This window comes from Manacus candei, unplaced genomic scaffold (genome assembly GCF_025592945.1).
Source record: "Manacus candei isolate 608988 ecotype Guabito, Panama unplaced genomic scaffold, ASM2559294v1 h1tg000018l, whole genome shotgun sequence".
Lineage (NCBI taxonomy): Eukaryota > Metazoa > Chordata > Aves > Passeriformes > Pipridae > Manacus > Manacus candei.
The window spans coordinates 6,038,951-6,057,205 of record NW_026138066.1 but is presented as its reverse complement, the minus strand read 5'-3'; the positions used below and the strand labels follow the sequence as shown (position 1 = coordinate 6,057,205).

The 18,255-nt window shown below is 39.8% G+C and overlaps 1 protein-coding gene across 2 annotated transcripts; it reads right to left on the bottom strand.

Moving 5' to 3' along the window:
- Positions 1-734: 734 nt before the first annotated feature.
- Positions 735-18,029, bottom strand: SLC25A17 (solute carrier family 25 member 17). 2 transcript variants are annotated; one of them, XM_051784247.1, is made up of 9 exons: positions 17,866-18,029; positions 13,548-13,608; positions 12,432-12,498; positions 9,818-9,969; positions 8,672-8,788; positions 7,836-7,981; positions 5,866-5,961; positions 1,839-1,921; positions 735-1,378 (listed from the first exon to the last, which is right to left on the bottom strand). In XM_051784247.1, exons 1-9 carry the CDS (start codon positions 18,013-18,015, stop codon positions 1,231-1,233), a joined length of 1,020 nt encoding a protein of 339 aa, XP_051640207.1. In that variant the 5' UTR covers positions 18,016-18,029; the 3' UTR covers positions 735-1,230. The 2 variants fall into 2 exon arrangements, with proteins under 2 accessions (XP_051640207.1, XP_051640208.1); XM_051784248.1 differs by lacking the exon at positions 17,866-18,029 and adding an exon at positions 14,800-17,482.
- Between the last annotated feature and the right edge of the window lie 226 nt (positions 18,030-18,255).

Genomic DNA, 18,255 nt, shown 5'->3' with positions numbered 1-18,255 from the left:
TATTCTTATTCAAAAGACAACATCTGCAGAATTGCTTTCCAATTTCATACTTACAATTAAGACTCCAAAAAAAGGTGCCATTTTGTAATTCGCTAATGTATTTCTTGCAGCATTTAAGTCTTTTCCCATACATTCTTGGTGCTAAACTGCCATGACATTTTTCAATACTTTAAATAGAAAACTGTTCTTCAGAACAATCATACTGCAAATTTAATGATGAACACAGCAGGATTTAATGTGGATTTTATGGTCGAGGAGTACTGACCAAAACTATGCAAAAAGAACATACACATATACATTAACTGGGACAACAGTTATGACCTTTATGCTTTATAGTCTGGGAAGATCAGTGGAAAAATAATTAAAGCACATTTTTGAGATGGCATAGCAGTTCTGAAGCATAGGGCAGTGCCCCCTGTCTGCATGAGAATGTGTGAATTCACATATTCTCACAAGGAATGGGGTTACAAAACTTCGTGTATTTCTGCGTAGCAAGTCCATTTTCTTGAGGCAGCTTGAAGAAGCAACAGGTTTTGTTCCTTCTATGTAGCCAGTATCTGCATTCAAAATTTTCAAGATTCAAAATAGGTGGATTCAAGAAGACAGAATGTCCACTTGCTTGTAATGTACATTCTAGCAGTTCAGAGACCTCACCACCAGGTACTTGGGGCAATATCACATCCTGTGCCACAAACATACTTGAAAGTAAAAGAAAACTATGCCAAAAATCTTAATCTTTATGAATTATTTTAATAAACCAAATATGAAGTGACAAACACAGGTCAAGGAAAATAACACAATTGTTTGGGGGGGGGTGTCTGAGGCACCCAAGGAAGATAAAACAAAACCAGCTCCACCAGATGCTGACAGAAGGTAAAGATACAGGAATAACTGAGGACTATTTGAGGGAAAACAAGAAAGCATAGTGTCAGAGATTAATTCTCGCCAAGAATGTCAACCAAATCATATAATCATTAAAATTTTATGTCAAGTGCTTAAATAAGGTGTCTTTGTTTCTTAAAGCAGTGAGTCCACAGAACAATAGGGAATGGACTATCCCTGAATTTGTGGCAACAGGTCCTATAGAGCATATTCCAGATTCTCCAAATACTGGAGACAGAGGTGGCTAAAAAAAGAAGTAGAGGAAGTGAGGACCCTTTGTTACCCAGCCTGGTCTCAAAAACGGAATGTGTTTCCTAGACCCCATAATCTTTGGCGTAGGTTCCTTTATCAATGTTTGCGTGAGTGCTTTAATCCCATGACTGTGAAGGTTGCAGCAGTCAGTTTCTCATATACCAGAAACATAAGAGCAGCAGTAAGGACTGTCTGCAGGAGCTTTGCTTCAAGGCCTTTGTAGAGTCCCACTAATCCAAAACGCCTAAGGAGGAGAAAAAAAAACAAACAAGAAAACAAGTGTGAATAGCTTTCTATAAGTAAATCAGTACACTACAACGAAGAATTAATATCACAAGTTAAAGGTAACTGTAGGAATCTTAAACCCATTCTTGATCTCCAGTGCCAGCTACCTTTAATAATATTTTAAAGAGAAAATTCTGCAGGAATTAAAGGTCTTTTGTGCAAGAAACCTGCTTTTCAAGATGAGAGTTGGAATGAATTGGTATCCATATGTATCCTTAATGCCACTTACTATACAGATATTTAGGAGAATTTGGGTTTGTGGACTTATTCTGCAAGATATTACAAAAACCAGGTTGACTGAAATGGTAAGTTTAAGGGAGGCAAAGAAACAAAATTCAGATCCAGCAACATTTTCACCATATTAGTAATGCCTAAGTCTTCTATATTATGGTAGGAGAAAAAAAAATGGGAAAGCTCACCTCACTCTCTGTTGAAGAAGGTAAAGAACATTTCTAAGACTGCCTAGTGTTCGGTTCTCTGGGTTCAACCTGTGGCGTCCAAACTGAAAAAAAAACGAAGAGCATTTTCTTGTACTATTTCCCCACAGTGCCTGGCAGAGAATGCCACACATACACGAAATCTGGAGAGCCTATCTTAAACTTCTTTAAACATTTTCCATGTCATATGGCCATCAGCTTGGAACTGAGGCCAAAGCTCACAAAGTAAGCATTAAAACTGTACAGGCTACAATAATTTGTTTTGGTTTTAAGATGGATTCTAACAAAGTGTTACACATGGCCGTATTTCCTCTTTTGGTTGCTGTGGAAAAAAGAGTTTTCAAGATTTCAAAAGCATAATTTGCAGACTCTTAGTAGGGATATGACATTCAAGGCAAGTTCCTTCTGGCTTGCTCAGCTTTCACTTGACAAAGATTCACTCACACATCTGCAAACCAATACTACATTAAGATTGCACAGCTGAACACAAAATTTATCTGCCCAGCAATGGTCTTGAAGCAAAACACTTATGTGTGGACTGCTGTGGAAGAATCCAAAATTGTTTGATCCACCTACCTGGCCTAAATAATATTTCTTTTTTACTCACTGCACTTGCCTATCCCCAAACTGGTTTTCAGTAGGCACAATAGCTGCTGCTGTAGTTTTGTGTCTCAGAGCTAAACTAGCAACTTCAGTAACTCCTTTTCTAGCATTCAGTGATACTCTCATCTGATCCAGGTCAATAGTACTGTCAGCAAGCTGTAACTATGAATTATTAATATACAAGAGTGGTACACTTTTGTATTTATAACAGCACAGCCTAATAGCTTTTGAAGCCTGTATACTCTGTGGTAAGAAAGGTGAACTTGAACAACTGCAAATGGATGATTTTTTCCCAGAACTTGCTGAAACAACTGCTGCATCTTAGGTATAAGACATTACCATTGACAGTAGGTGAAGTATGCAAGCTGATTTAGGCAGTTCAGAAACTTTAAGAAAATGCCAGGATAATACCATATGTCTCAACAACTCAGATGGAAACACCAGCAAGAGAATGCTACTGAAAATCTCCCTTTATTAACTAAAATATGTGCTCAAAATCCACAATCTTCTCACCAGTAACTAACTCATTTGGTATTGATTAATCAGTATTAAGAATTACTGTCAAAGACTCAGACCCCCCCCAAAAAAACTGCTAACTAGGTTCCAAGTTACAGTGTCAGTCACTGCCCAGATTACTCATAGCCTTCCAAACTATACCATCATTAGGTGCTTCATTCTCCTCTTTTCTCCACCACTGGACAATTTTTGTACTGCAAACAAAGATTCATCAAGAGAAAAAAAAACCACATTAATTTCTCACTAGGATGTTAACAGTTCAGTGGTTACTGCAGGAGATTTCCCAAAGGGACTAGCATTCTCTGTGACAGAGAAAAGAGACTTTAAAGAGAACTTCTTCAACCAGGATCACTAAGAATATTAAGTGTTGCTATATCTCCAGAGGCAATTTTAATTTATCTGCTTTTTACTGACACATAGGCTAAAGAATAGTTTCACTGCATAATGAGTAAAACCAGTGTCATGTATGTCACGTGTCATCCTGAAAAGGAGACAGACATACGAAACAGCAAGGCTGGAAGCTGCTACTACTGTCAATTAATTACACAGGATAACTGTTCATTTTATCAAGAAGAGTGCTGTGCCAAACAGCTGAAAGCAAAGGTGCAGAACCTTCATTACAAAGAACCCTAATAACTTTCAAACAAAAGTAGGTTTCTAAAGGTTAAAGGCTGAAAAGGAAAAAAAGAGTCCTATACTTCTACTTTGATGACAGAATTTAATTATGATGTGTAAATTTATATGAATTATGTTGAGCTTGTATTAGCTTCTGTGTAAATCTGCTAAAATTGTTTCAAAAAACTCTCTACAACTACATAAAGCATACTTCATGCAGAATGCTATTTCTGAAAATACTAAACCTTTATTCATAGTCTTTTTCTTTAGCATCACTTAGTGTGAGTACCAAAAACTTCAAACAGAACAATGCTGGCTTCAGATTAGGAAATGCATCATGCAGCAGAGCAAGTCTGAACTGGACAGCACAGGTACAACAGATGCAGACGTGTTCAGGGTTCCTGGCTATTCTTTCATAGAGCAAAGGGACCGAAGTCACACCTAGGGACTGCAGAACTAGAGAGAGGGTGCTTGTGTTCCTCACCATCACAGGGAGAGGACGGTCCTGCATGGAGAAGTATCATACAGGCCACTTCATTTCACAGTGGGCCACTGTGAGAAAAATCCCCCCTCCCACCAGGACACTGATGGTTTAGCTGTGCTCCCACAGAAAGGCAACTCATCACTGCTTGGGAAGCCAGCAGGGAACTGGCTCACTGCAGCTGAGGAGAGCAGGAAGCTGCAGCTGGGCAGTACACCAAGCTGGCAGCACAACTTACCAAAGCTGTCGTTCTTCTGTCATCATGAGACAGAAGAATTTCATTCAAAAAGCTAAAAGGAGACAGATGAAACATGAAGCCACAAGACTGTAGCCACTTCTATAGCAACCATGAAAAGGAACAAGGGCTGAAGCTCTTATAGGGATGTAGCCCCATGAAACCTGCACTGCCGTGCAATGCTCAGGCTAAAACAGAGCATTCCAACTTTCCTTCCAGTTCTCCTTTACACCAGCAGAAAAAGCATCACAAATTAAAAACAAACTGATGTTGCAACTTATCCAAACAGAGCTATATTTGCTTAAATATTTTTTGTGTCTGTCACTCCAATAATAGAATTCTTGTTATTAGTTTAGCTTCTGAGGAGTGTCCAGGCTGTTAAAACAGGATAAGATATTGAATGAAAGCACTAGCTCAGCTGATCAAAAATTATGAAAATTTCAGGAAAGATGGCAACTGACAAAATTACACAGTAAACATATTCAAGTCCTGTTGCTTTGAAATATAGCATCCAAAGTATCTTTTTACAGGCTATGAAAAATCAAAATACATTTATTTCATTCTAATTAGAGAGAAGAATAACTCAAATAATTAAAAAATTGCTTGAAAATTAGCTGAAAATTAATTCTTCCAGATGTACAATTAACAAGAAAATTCCCATATTAGAGAAGTCTGAAAAGTGATACCCTTAGCACAGAAGGCTCGTTTTCAATAATTCAACTAATTCTCAGAATTTAGACAAGTTTTAGAACATAACGGCTTTACCATTAATTTAAGGCTTCTCCATACTTAGGAAAGTAGCATCATATTTCATGTGGAAAAGTTTATTAATATTTAACTGTTATAAAAACAGATTTAAAAGCACAGAAATTAAAGTACAATATGCTTATGCGTGGCCAGGTCTCCTGCTTCCTCCCTGCTAACAAGTTTTGTCTTGTGTCAATATTCCAACAATATTGGTACATCCTGAAAGGAGCAGCATTATCCAGCATAGATACGAGCCGAAAGTAAGAAAAAGTGCAAGTGTTACCATTACCACTACAATTAGCCTCAACAGCCAGGCAAGTGGTTAAAGATATTTATGAGGGACCTCAGCTTCCCCTGATGAATCACATTCTGGATACTGACAAGGTCAGACCATCATCCAAACAACAATACCTATGAACAGAACGTTTCTTTTATTACTCTAGGTCATCTGGAAACAGATTGGGTTTAGAAGATTTAAATTTAACTTCTCACTTGATGCATTTTCCTTTTATATTCAAAGAAGTAAATGTACGTTCTTGTAGTGCGTAAAAGCAGCACAGTGCCTCAGCTTCTGTACCGATGCACTACACTGGCAATCCTACCAGCTACATGAAACAGATGTGCTCCACTAACATCAAGTTCGATCAGAATCCAAGAGGAGAGACATCCTAATCACTGGCCTGCACTGTGCAAAAATACCTCCCAGAATGATGGGTCCATTAATTCAAATAAAAACTAGCCATATGAATAACGCTTGCACGATACAGAACAAGTCAAAGGCAGAGTCACCCTGAAACAAAATTATTACTTACCCTCAGAATTGACTGTACTGTCTGCAGAGGATAAGTGAGGGTCGTGGCAACTGCTTTGGCTATTGCACCAATGACAAAAGCATCCAAAGATGTGAGCTGTTCAATAGATAAAGAACATATTTATTTCCACATTGTACCAAAACAGCCAGTTACCCAGATATGTTTGGGGATTCAGTAGTGGTACCTGCTACCAGATTATCTAAGGATCTTTGGCATGAAGATTTCATGAAATCCCTAGACCTTCTCAATTTAAAGAGTTAGTTATAGTTCAACCAACTTACTTGCCCACAACTAAAGTTTATTTTTTTACTTCTACCTGCTTTTGCATTTATATAAGGCCATACAACTAGACCAATCTAAATCACCAAGAGTAGACAAAAGATAAGGAAGTATAATTTTAAACATATCATCAATAGGCATTTCAGGTTTTGCAACTAAAACTAACAAGTCACATGGTGCTTGTGAAATGGTGACAGTTAAAGACTCCTTGAACATCATCCTGTAATCCCGAGGCATAATTACTACGCTCTCAGGCAGAATTTTAGTCTTGATGACACAGTCTTCTTGTGAAGAACACCTGTTGGAAGCCCATCCTCACTGCCAAAGCCCACACTGTTCCAGGATGCACCAAATATATTGTTATAACCTATACTGATTACAATGCATCTCAGTTTACCAGTGTGAATTAATCAAGGAAAATAAGTAGGTGCCCATATCAAAACGTGCTTGAAATTTCCAAAATATATTGATTGCAATCACAAAAATGCTTACACATGCACATCCTAAAAGGATCAATCTGATATATTTAAGACAATCAGGAAAAGACCAAACAGGAAGAAAAATATTGTTCAAAATAAAAATTACCACTGCTAGGGAAAAAAAGTATGTTCCCTCTCCACTGATCATGGATAAAGAAATGCCCTAATTTAAGGTGGAACTAAGGAATTTAAAAGAAATACAATAAATAAATATATAAATAAATATGTCATTAGCCAAGAGGAAAACAGCAATGCAGAGAGAAGCTCAGCTCACCACACAAAAAATGTACTGTCCATAATGTAACTGGGTAGATCCATGAGGCACAAATGGAGTGCTACAGCTGCAGTACTAACTAAAGACAGTAAAAGTCTGAAGCCTCATTGATAGTGCAAAATCTCATGTAAAAATAATCTCACTATGTCTTGAGGAAAAACAAGATAGCTTTGAAACATACTGATATGACCTAACATTTTAAATCAGACAATGCATCCTAAAATCATAAATTAACAGCAAAGAGCCAGAGCTTAAACATATATTATGTTATGACATTATCTGAAAATGTAACGCAAATGCTTTTCAGTTTGCCAGAACATAAAAGAAACATGACTTCAGCTGAGATTCTACATCTGATATAGTGAAATACAACAGAATAAGAAAAAAGAAGGGAACTCTAAATCAGGGACAGAAAAGTGATTATGCCTCTATTTAGAGAATTGGGAAGGTATGGTTGCAATATGGTTCAATTCTAGTGTCCATCCGTGGAAAAATTACACTGAAGAATTGAGGGCTTCAAGAAAAAAATGTTATTAAAATGACAGGGCCCAGAGAAAAACTGTGATACTCTGAAGGTTCTATATACTTGATTTACTGGAGAAAGTGTTAAAAGCAGACTTATAAAAGATATATTAGAATTGAAATCTCTAATTTAAATCTAGACTTGTGAACAAATGTAAACAAATGCGGACAAGAGGTGCAGTTCTATTTTTACAGGTAGAGGAATTCATCACAGGAATATCTTTCCTAAGGACATGAAAGATTGACACCTCATTTCATGATGCTAGATCCTTTTTAGATACACTAACTCAAAAAATCCCTCCAAAATACAAGAATGAAAACCAAACCTACACTTCTGAATTTGTTCAAGTGGTGCATATCAAAGAACCTGTCTTATAACAGAGCATGTTCACCATCTGGCCTCAAAACATACTCACTTGCAGCTGCTTTTTCAAAAGCTTTCGTTTAAAGCCTTCATAAAACATGAACTGTATGGCAGGATTGAAGACCAGAAGCAAGGAGGGGAAAGTACCGTTCCACAAAGCTAAGACTCCTTCATCTCTTATTATCTGATGGAAGGCATCTGAGACAAAAGGTGGGGGGAAAAAGATCATTAAAATTTTGAGTACAAAACACTTACCATAAAAGGTAAGAGAAGTTATACTTAAAGCCTAATACTCAAAGTGTATAAAAATTCACATCAGACTTCTATGCAATTATTTTTACCTTCCATTTTAATCTAGAAGTTAACAGAAAGGTACTGACAAAGGAGGTTCTTGCTCACATCACCACTAACATAAACAAAGCTTATCATCTGCAGAGACACCCTGCTCTTTTTAGTACAAGCATGGCATCAACATTAAAGTCTTCTAAACCTTCTTCAAAATTACAACAATATTTATTTGATTGGTTGGTTTTAAAAGGAAGGCAGCCTGAACATGTGGACGATTAAGAGATTAAAGTAAGTGAAGTTTAATTTGCAGATTGTCTGCCCAAACTCAGACTCCCAGCTATCACTTCACAAGGCTCACTACTGCTCCAGTATCTCTGTAACATACAAAAGGCATTTTAGTCACAGGGGTGCATACTGCAAAGTCTTAATTACTGTTAGAAATAGCAAAGTCCAGTTTCCTGTAAAACTCAATGACTGCAAAGTGACAGAAGCACAGATATTACAGGGTGAAACCAGTTATATGAACAAAAGTCTTCAAAGTCCTTGATATATTTCATTTCATGAACTTTTCTTTGGTTGAAGACAACAATGGGTGCTTACCTATTATGCCTCTATAATTAGTTGGTACAATGTCTTCATTTCTGAATTTTGCTCCCTGCAGCTTCAGACGTGTGTTCACTACCCAAAGAGGAGTGGTCAAGAGTACATTCACTACACCTAATGCAAAACACAGCACAAAGAAAAATAAGCAGGAACCAGAAGATTTAAAATTTACACCAGATATGATTTCATTATAAGGATATAAACTACAGACATTGAAGGAGAGCTAGACATTTAACTAACAAGCTGTCACTCTAATTCCTGTAGCCTTTGTTCAAAAATGTAATTACATGGCATTTTACCACAGTGATATAACCAACTTAAGAATTTCCTTACTTACTTCCATCAACTATTTAGCCAGTCACTGTGCCCACACTGAAAGATCAAGAAACTGCCAACTACTCACCCCTTCCAAAAAATCAAAAAACCCAAATCAAAAATCCAAGACCTCAAAAAACCTTTTTTGCAGTTTTTTTTTTAAATCAGCTTGTTTCTGTGTGGTCGCACGAGCAATTGTTCCTAAAGAATATTACTGGCAAACACAGGCACACAGTGGTAATTTTTCACGCTGGATTTGCTAGAAAGGTCTTTAATGTTATCATCCCTTCAAAGAAGCCACTGTACCATCCACACAGGAGGATGGAATGAAAAAAGAACATATGGTCCCACTGGACCTGCATGTATCTAGGGACTTCCTGTCACTTTCAGGTGAGAACCCAAAAACAAGTCTGAAAACTGACACCCAAATGCTTACAAGACAATTCCTTACCTAATTGAAAATATTTCAGAATTGCATATCTTTTTCTCTAAATAAAAAAAAAAAGGCAACTATTACCTCTCCCTGCCACTTATCTTCAGCATCTTAGTGATGATGCTTAGATACGTGGCAAACACCACGCCAGACACAAATACTATACCAGACCACAACAGCATTGTGCTTTGTGTCAGAATTCACAACAGGAATGGTTTGTGCATCTCCTTACGAGGTGGGAAGGACATAAAGGAGCAATCAGAAAGAAGCAAGTCTGCATATACTGGGAGGTCTGAGCACTCAGTGTGACCTCCAGAAGACTTCATAAAGAAAAACATTAGGCAGAATATACCAAAAAACACATTCTTGACAAAACGGAGATTTTTAAGTATTACCTGCAACAACCCCAAGAACCAAGTCTTTCCCAGTGGTTGAATGCTGACCTTTGACCCAGAGGGCTTTAAGACTATTAAATGTATAAAAATAAACAAAATTGGAGCAGCAAAGGCTGGAGATAACAGGGAACCATCCTCGATATGGTGCCAACCTAATGGAAAGCAAAAAGACACAGTAAGGATCAGCAAAATATTTATGTGATCTGGTTCATTTTACATGTTGGTGGAGGATCCCAGAGATACAACACTGTATGTTACATAAAGTACAAAATAGATGTTTTTATATCAATGCTAACAAACCATACTAAATTAAGGAAAAAAGCAGTCCAGATTCTCACATAGAATTTAAAAATGGAAGACTAGTTACTGAAGTTTATATACTTCACCAAGAAGAGTTTTGCAAAGGATACGACCTGGGGCACGAGATCTGCAGGCAAGAGGAATTTCTAACAGATGCCTGGCAGTAAATTCTAGAGAAAATTAGCCAGGTCAGTGAGAAAAAGACATCACCTAGTTAACTTTAACTATATTAACCACAGATGAAAAACCAAATATCATCTAAATCTGTCTTGATTTAAGAACGATTTCGTAACAGCTGACTAACAAAGCTCCCTTCTCTCACAGGCCTGATGAGCCTGTAAAACAGGGACACCTCAACAGCTGCCCTACATTCCCAGCATGTTCTACAACACATCCAAAAAAAGATAATGATACACACCTTCACTGGAGTGGCACAGAACAGGTAGAGAACTGGTATCATGTTAAAAGCATAATAAATCTCCTCCACAGCAGTAATTATGGAGGCTCTTTAGTATTCATTAAAATATTGGGAATACATAGAATATAAGGATCTCCAAGGAGGCTGTAAAAGATGCAAGGCTGGTAAACACACAAAAAATCTGACTGCTTAGAATGTAAATGCTAGTTTTCTGTCTCAAATCCATCCCTCCTATGTAGCTGGGAATATACCACATTATTAAGACTGCTTCTGAAGTTATAGCCTTAGCTAAACATACAGTTATAATTACAAATTAAATGACTATACAGTTATTCATAAGTCATATTAAAACAATTTTTATATTACCTATCTCTTCTGTGCTGGAAAAGAAAAAGAGAAATCTGCTGTGGGGACTATGTCCTCTAACTGAGCGTGTTAGTTTGTTTTTTCTTGATTTATTAAGAACAATTTCTGATGATTATCAAATGAAACATCTTGCAGTACAAAACATGAAACTAAAACAAAACCCATGAGTTTATTTAAATGACTTAAGTTGTCAGTGGTAGCATCTGTAATTCACACACAAATACTTCTGCACATAAAAAACCCCTAAGTTTGCATTCCAAACTGCAACTTTGAGAAAAACTCAGTGTACACTAACAAACACCTTTCAAATCACCCAGAAAAAGACAAAGTGCAAGTAAGAAAGCAAAGCTGTTTGATAAACTTCTGCAGAAAGTCCATTAGCTAAACCTATTTGCTTTATCTAGATGAGAACAAGCAGCTCACAAAAGTATATTATGAGACAAGACTCTAAAGCTAATGTGAACAGTACGTTTATGATTTCACATCACATTTCAGTTTTGCTGTTGTTTGGTGTGTTTTTGTTACTCCAAACACATCTCTAAAATTAGTACCATTGCTTAGCCAGGCCTTCCCAATACCTTGGAAGAAGCGATGTTCTTCTCTTGCCAGAGTTACTGATTTTTCAGTTTCACAGGAAAAGTAGGATGACCACTTTTGCAGTCTCTCCACCCCAGTTAACTTCTTAATTTTTCTTTTTAACTTTCTTCCTTTCACCTTTTTTTAATTGAAGTTTATTTGCCACCCTCACATGACAAAAGCAACACAGGAACGTGAACGAGAGAGATCACCAACTGGCAGAGAACTCCTCATGCGTACAACTGCCAACTGCCCGAGTTCAAAGGTGGCAGAACATTATGGGCCAAGTTAAACTTTTGTCAGGTTTAATGTCCTAGAAGCTCTAGTCTACTTAGGAGTTCCAGGGATTCCCTTAGGAAAATACTTCTAACAAGGACAGGCATACAACAGTTTTTCCCAGCCAGCTCAGCTCAGACTGTGGCAAATACAAAAGTGCAGCACAGCCGAAAATTAACTGCTTTTAGACAGATCTTGAATCCCACCAGCACAGAGTCATGTGTTATTTACTTCTACATGTTTAGGAGCAGGAAAAAAACCTTCCAACTGGGAAACGTGTCTCAATTCTCCTTTTGAATCTGGCTTGGCTGGCCAGGAGTTTCATCTTGATTATGACAAATTGACACACCCAAGAATCCAGGCAGACAGAGCTGGTTGATCAGGTACGTGAAGGTCCCTTTGCATTTCTGAGGAGGCACAGCTACCTCTCTAATGAAGGCACAGTTACATCACTGAACAGATCAATTGCATAAGGTGCTCAAGAAAGTTAATCCTAATTAGCTAAAGATGAACACATAAGATTATGCAAGTCATATCACACTTACATGGAGACATTTCAATTCAGAACAAAAATCTGTTCACACAGATATGAGTTAACTAATCCACTTTAAAAGTAAAGTGAAATTAGTTTCAGAGCTTGTCTACATGAAGATAAGCAGAAAATTAGTATCTACTCACAAGCCTTCTTCTTTGATTATTTCCAAAAGAACTGCCGGTGTTGTCTTAGATTTCCGCTTCTCATCAACTGGAAAACAGAAGAATCAGACTTTTCGATTATTCCAATTTTTAGCACTGTTTTTCAAGTCCTTATCCTTGTTATTCTGAATATACCCCAGAAGCACTTGTTTCTTCTTCCTCATACAGGATAGATGCTCCCTATTTCTGCAGCAATTCCATAAAACATCTCCTTATTTTCATTTGCTAGGTAAGGCTACTTCCTTTTTTAATTTTTACCCAAACCAGCAGGTTCTGCTGTGCCCCAGAGTATCTGTAGTTACCAATTCCTGATACTGGTGACATGAACTGAAAGTAGGCTTCCCCTAGGTAGGGGACTCGAATTGGGCCTGCCTAACTGCTCTCAAAATTGTTCCTTGGACACCAGACTAGCACCACTAGCAGAGCAGTTTCCTGCAAACAGGTATTTGCCAACAGCCAAGCCTTAGCAAACCCCTGTCTCTTCCTGCATTGAGAGCCGTCCAACAGCAATATGGTGCTCGTTTCTCAGCCACATACATCTGACAAGCTGGTTGATGATCTCCCTCAGGTTCCTAAGAGAGCTTTAGTCACAGTAATAAAATGCTTGGTGATTCTGTGACTTTTGACCAGAAGACAGAGAGTCAGAAAAAAGTTTATACTCAGATGCATTTTTGTAAATACTGGATATTCCTAATCCCAGTTCTAATCCTGACTTTTTCCTTTAAACTATCCTCAGTAATAATTTTAGACTAGTTTTTCATGATAGTGCCCCTGCATCTTCAAGTGTTTTCAGCAGCCAAAACCAACAACACACAAATATAATCCTGTGCAATCTCACATCTTTGTTTTTCTCTTTCATCTTAGATAACCATTTAAAACCCATGTCTGGCCACAGATCACACAGCCTTTTCAGCTAATTAAAAGGTTGCCCAACACTTTCAAAAGGAAGAATTACCTTCAGCTGGAAAAATGGTGTTAGTGTTAGACAGGTAAGATTTCTGTTCACGTAAAATATCCCCCTACAACCACCCTTACAAGCACCCAAGTCAAGACAAACAGAAATGCCATTGTACAAAGAAACTAGAGTTTGACACTTACCCTGAAGTCTAAGCCTAGCTGTATCCAAAGGAAAAAATACAGTCATTGCAGTCATACTGCCCTGAAAAACAAAATAAACTGGCTATATGGTGTATCAGTTGCTTGTACAGTGCCTGCTACGATCTTTGTAGCCCTTCGCTTCTCACCCAGAAACCAGTCTGCTGAGCAAGTTTAAAAGGGATAAACTCCATGCAGAACAATGTCTATATGAAGTGGGTTTTGGTCCCATACTTACAAATCAGGGGTTTTTTTCTCTTGCATTAGATCAAGCTATAATTAAAACCATTAAAAGCTTTTTGCCCAAGGAGGACGTTTTTGAAGTCCAAGAGCTGATAAAGTGAGCATCAGCAGACAAATACACTGCACTTTTTCTACCTCTCATTAGTCTCAATACCCAAATTCTAGTTTAAAAAAACAAAAAAAGACTGACACAAACAACATTGTGTTACAATAACCTTGTTTTGAATAAGAAAACAATGACCAAACTGAAATTTCTGTTCATTAAAAAACTGATAGTACATGTTTTTCAGGACTTAATCCAGCTTTACATTAAATTCCAGTTTAGGCAATAAAGATCAGCTACCAAGACACTCTCAGTGGCATGAATTACATATAATGAATTCAATAAATCATGACCTAGATGTCACCAGATTCATGTCTGGTGAATCCAATGCCCTCTTCACTTCCTATGTGATCCAACCATTAAAGCCTCTAAATGGAGAAGCTATCAGACACCATCCTTTACAAAAGGTTAAATACTGTATTTGCAAATACCCGTATCTTCCATACAAGCAGCTGTTCCCTTTCTCTCCCTGCCATCACTCACCTTCTTCAGTTTTTAATACTCCAGCAATAATATTGCACAGTTTTTGGAAAAGAAATCTAATAAAATAAAAAAAAAAAGGCCTGGCTTGGTGTAAACCTGTTTTCCATGCATCAAGTGATTGCTAAAGCTGTGGCACTCTTCCATTAGCAGTCATGCAAACTGTTTAAATGGTGGGAAGGTCTGGGATACAGCAAGTCACACAAGTGCTGTGTTTAAAGCTCTTCTAGAGCTGTGTTACGCTATATGCATAAGTGAGCTTTGCATCTGGAAACACTCCTGCTCCCAAGCAGGCTGCTTGGATTTATCTCTACTACCAGCAACAGAGGATTATTTTTCAGGTGGTGTTTCCTCACTAGGGCAACTCTTGGTTGAAGTCTTAACCAGATTTAGGTTTTCCCAATTTTCATAACACCAGGCCACAATTACCTGGTTATTTTAACCCATTCATTTTGGGCTCTTGCCAAAACGGTTGGTTCTGCTCTCCCACGCACTTGTCCTGTGTCTGCTCATTCTCAGTACCTACCATCTACCCCACTGGACAGCAAGCAGGATTAATGAACCCACCTGACCGAAAATTTATAAAAAATATATTTCAGTTAGGTTAGTGCCAGCAGGAAACAGTGCCAGAAAGAGCCAAAATACACCTCCTAATGATGGCTGCACTACCGCAATTTTGAAGCCAACCTCAAAATGCAGTTACACACACCTACACACAGAATAAGGCTGCACAGTCACTACAACTTCCAGCCTTCCCCTGCTCAATTTATCCTGCTTCCATCCTCCCAAAGTGAGATCCATCCTGAATCCTACTCTCAATGCAATCCACCGTACAGCAGCAACATACACACACACACTTGCACTCAAAATTAGAAAATGGAAATGGGGAAATAGCTGGGCTAGTGTCACACAGGACAAACAGGTGGACACAAGGCACAAAACAGACTACAGGAAGAGACCTACAATGATCATCTAGTCCAGCTGCCTGACCGCCTCAGGGCTGATCAAAAGCTAAAGCACATTGTTTAAGTACATTTTCCAAATGCCTTAAACACTGACAGGCTTGGGCCATCAACCTTCTCTAGGAAGCCTGTTCCAGTGTTTGACTGTCAAACTGGCTTAAAACTTATAGGAAGCTGTAGTTGAAGAGAATGTCATGAGATAACTAAGCTGACCTAATAGACCACTGCAAATAAAAGACAATTCATACCCTCTTCCCTCCTCCTGCTAAATTGAGGGAAATAAACTCAGAAAAGCCAAGTTACTTTTCTCCTGGGTTTACAAATAGAACAAGGCAACTAAATGATGAGAAGGCTGCCAGAAGCATCATATGAAGAAGACAGGATTTCACAGCTAGAAGGAAGGAAAACGAGACGGATGAGACGGACCAGTCCTTTCCCCAGCAACAAAAGCCCTCAAGATAGAGTCAGATTCCTTGCTGAATCACACTTGAGACCAGCAGGGAAAGTAAGTCATAGTACTGATTGGAGGAACAGATGCTGACATGTATGACCCTGCACTGTTGGAAGGATGAGGCTTTGCTGTCAGCCTTCCCACCACCTTCCTGTCAGCCCTGAATCTTGGTAGTTTGCCAAGTCAAGTCATTTTACTGCTGAATAATCACTAGGACAGGTACAGACTGGTTTATGTAATCTCAGGCTCTTGGTCAACTGTATTTGCACCCCTGCCTCCTCCAGTCTGGCAGCATAACTTTTCAGACACCTACACGATGGTGCAGACAAAGAAACTAATCTGGCTGAAAAACAATGTTTTCTGCTGGGCTACATCTTCAGTCAGATCAGTTCAATGATCAATCACAGTACCAGACAAACAACTGTGCAGTAGCCAAGAGGTGGCCAGAACAAATGGCCCGAGGTGACTGCTGCCAAGAAGAGCTGTACAGGACCAAAGCCTGACATTCGGCTTTCTAAAAAACAGTAATAACAAAAAATTAAAACATATACAAAGACTAAATACTATGTTTCAGACAACACTGAGAGTCAAACAAAGCAGCCTGACTACGGCTAAAACGCTCCTATAAAATTCACATCCCTATAGCTTTTGCAACAAGGTTACATTTTATCTACATGCAGAGTAAAGAATACTTATGTAATTCGATTAAAGTTTACAGGAAATCAAGCACTGATTTTTTTTTACTGCTCACAAAACTATTCCTTTGTCTCAAGTTCGACTAAGTAGCCTAGAAGGTATGCAAACTTTCAGTATATTAGAAGATAAACAAAATTTATCATGTTGTGATCTGACATGTGCTTCTGACTCAATACCTCAAGACAGCTCTGTGTTTATGGCTGGATTTATGACTTCGGTTCACACCACAAACTTTGTTCAGGGGCACAGCCTGATTACACCAATGTGTTTTCAAGGGTGAGAAGCTAACAGAGAGGGCTAAAGAGCACCACTGACTTCTGTAGAAGCCAGCAAAAGGAGTGAGTAGTATTTCGATAATGAGATAATCTGAGAGTGTTCCATTTTTTGAAAGCAGAAACAAAATCCCCATTGCCTTTGATGTTTAAACAAGCTGACTTAAAACAATTGAAGGAGCAGACAAAAATCTTGTGTTTATTTATAATAAAAGCAAAACATCCTTTAGCCTTTTTTTCCTTTTAGAATCAGCCTTTATCACAGAATCACAGGACAGTTAGGACTGGAAGGGGCCTCTGGAGATCATCTAGTCCAACCCTCCTGCCAAGGCAGAGTCACCTAGAGCAGGTTATGCATCCAGGTGGGGTTTGAATGTCTCCAGAGAGGGAGACTCCATGACCCCCCGGGCAGCCTGTTTCAGTGTTTATCGTTCAATAACATTTAGTGACTTTCACCCTACAGAAGACATGGAGAGTTCTTTCTATCCACCAGTATGCCCAACACAACATGCTACATGCACCAAAATCCCTAATCTGTTGCAAGTAGAAGGCAGATTTGCTGTTAAGATATTAAGACATTCTGAAAAGAAAAATCCAAGGGCTGGGCATACTAGGAAATCTACCAAAATTAAACACTACTTTCTAATTTACAAGTGTCATGGGAAAAAAATTTAATTCAGTAACCGATACAAATCTCCTCGGGCTGCACTGCACCCGCCTTACGTTTTGATTAACATCTATGGGCTGCCTCACCCTTCGCAACTCTTAAGCATTCGTGAGGCCGTGGCAGGACGACGATGCCCGGCGCAGCTCTCGGACCGCACAGCTGAGGTGCTGCCCCTCTGCCTGAGCTTCTGGGAGGCTTCGATTCTCACCGCTGCAGTGATGCTCGGCTCCCGACGCGCCTCGCCGGCTTTCTGAGGGGCACCCCTGCAGCTCCCGCCGGGCTCAGCAGAGGCTCCGGCCGCTTGGGCCCAGCGCCGGCCCCGAGCTGCCCCGAACCCCGCGCCCGGCTCCCCGTCCCGCCGCAGCCCAACAAAGGCTGAGGGCGGCCCGCGCCCCCCGCCAGGCCGGCACGGCCCCCTCCCCGCCCGGCGCCGGCTCGCTCGCTCACCACGGCCCCGGACACGGCGTGCACCAGGCTCTCGTAGGAGGCGACGGAAGACATCGCGGCGGCTCTCGGGGTCTGCTCCGCCGCCCGGCCCTGCGGCCCCGCGGCCCCGGCCAGGTCCCGTCCGCCGCCCACCGCCCCCGCGCCCGCCATGGCGCCCGCCCCCGTCACGTGCCGCCGCTGGCCCCGCCCCCCGGCGCCCGGGATGGGCGGGCGCGAGGGAGGCGGAGGGGCCGCTTGGGGTGATTTCCGTGGCTTTTGAGAAAAATATAGCATTAGGGGGTCCGGGAAATGCATTGTTCTTCCTTCCTCTGAAACTACAATAACGCCTTTTCCCTCCACCACCAGCTTCGCTTCGAGAAGAGGCGGCTGGGCGGGGACCGCACCAGTGTC

What these genes read in the sequence shown, in the direction of transcription:
- SLC25A17 (XM_051784247.1), bottom strand. Translation starts at nt 18,015, where the DNA reads ATGGCGGGCGCGGGGGCGGTGGGCGGCGGACGGGACCTGGCCGGGGCC. An exon ending in AGCTAGGCTTAGACTTCAGG is followed by an intron (nt 12,499 to 13,547) that starts GTAAGTGTCAAA and finishes TCTGTTTTCCAG; the next exon opens with TTGATGAGAAGCGGAAATCT. An exon ending in GGTTCTTGGGGTTGTTGCAG is followed by an intron (nt 8,789 to 9,817) that starts GTAATACTTAAA and finishes GTTTTGCATTAG; the next exon opens with GTGTAGTGAATGTACTCTTG.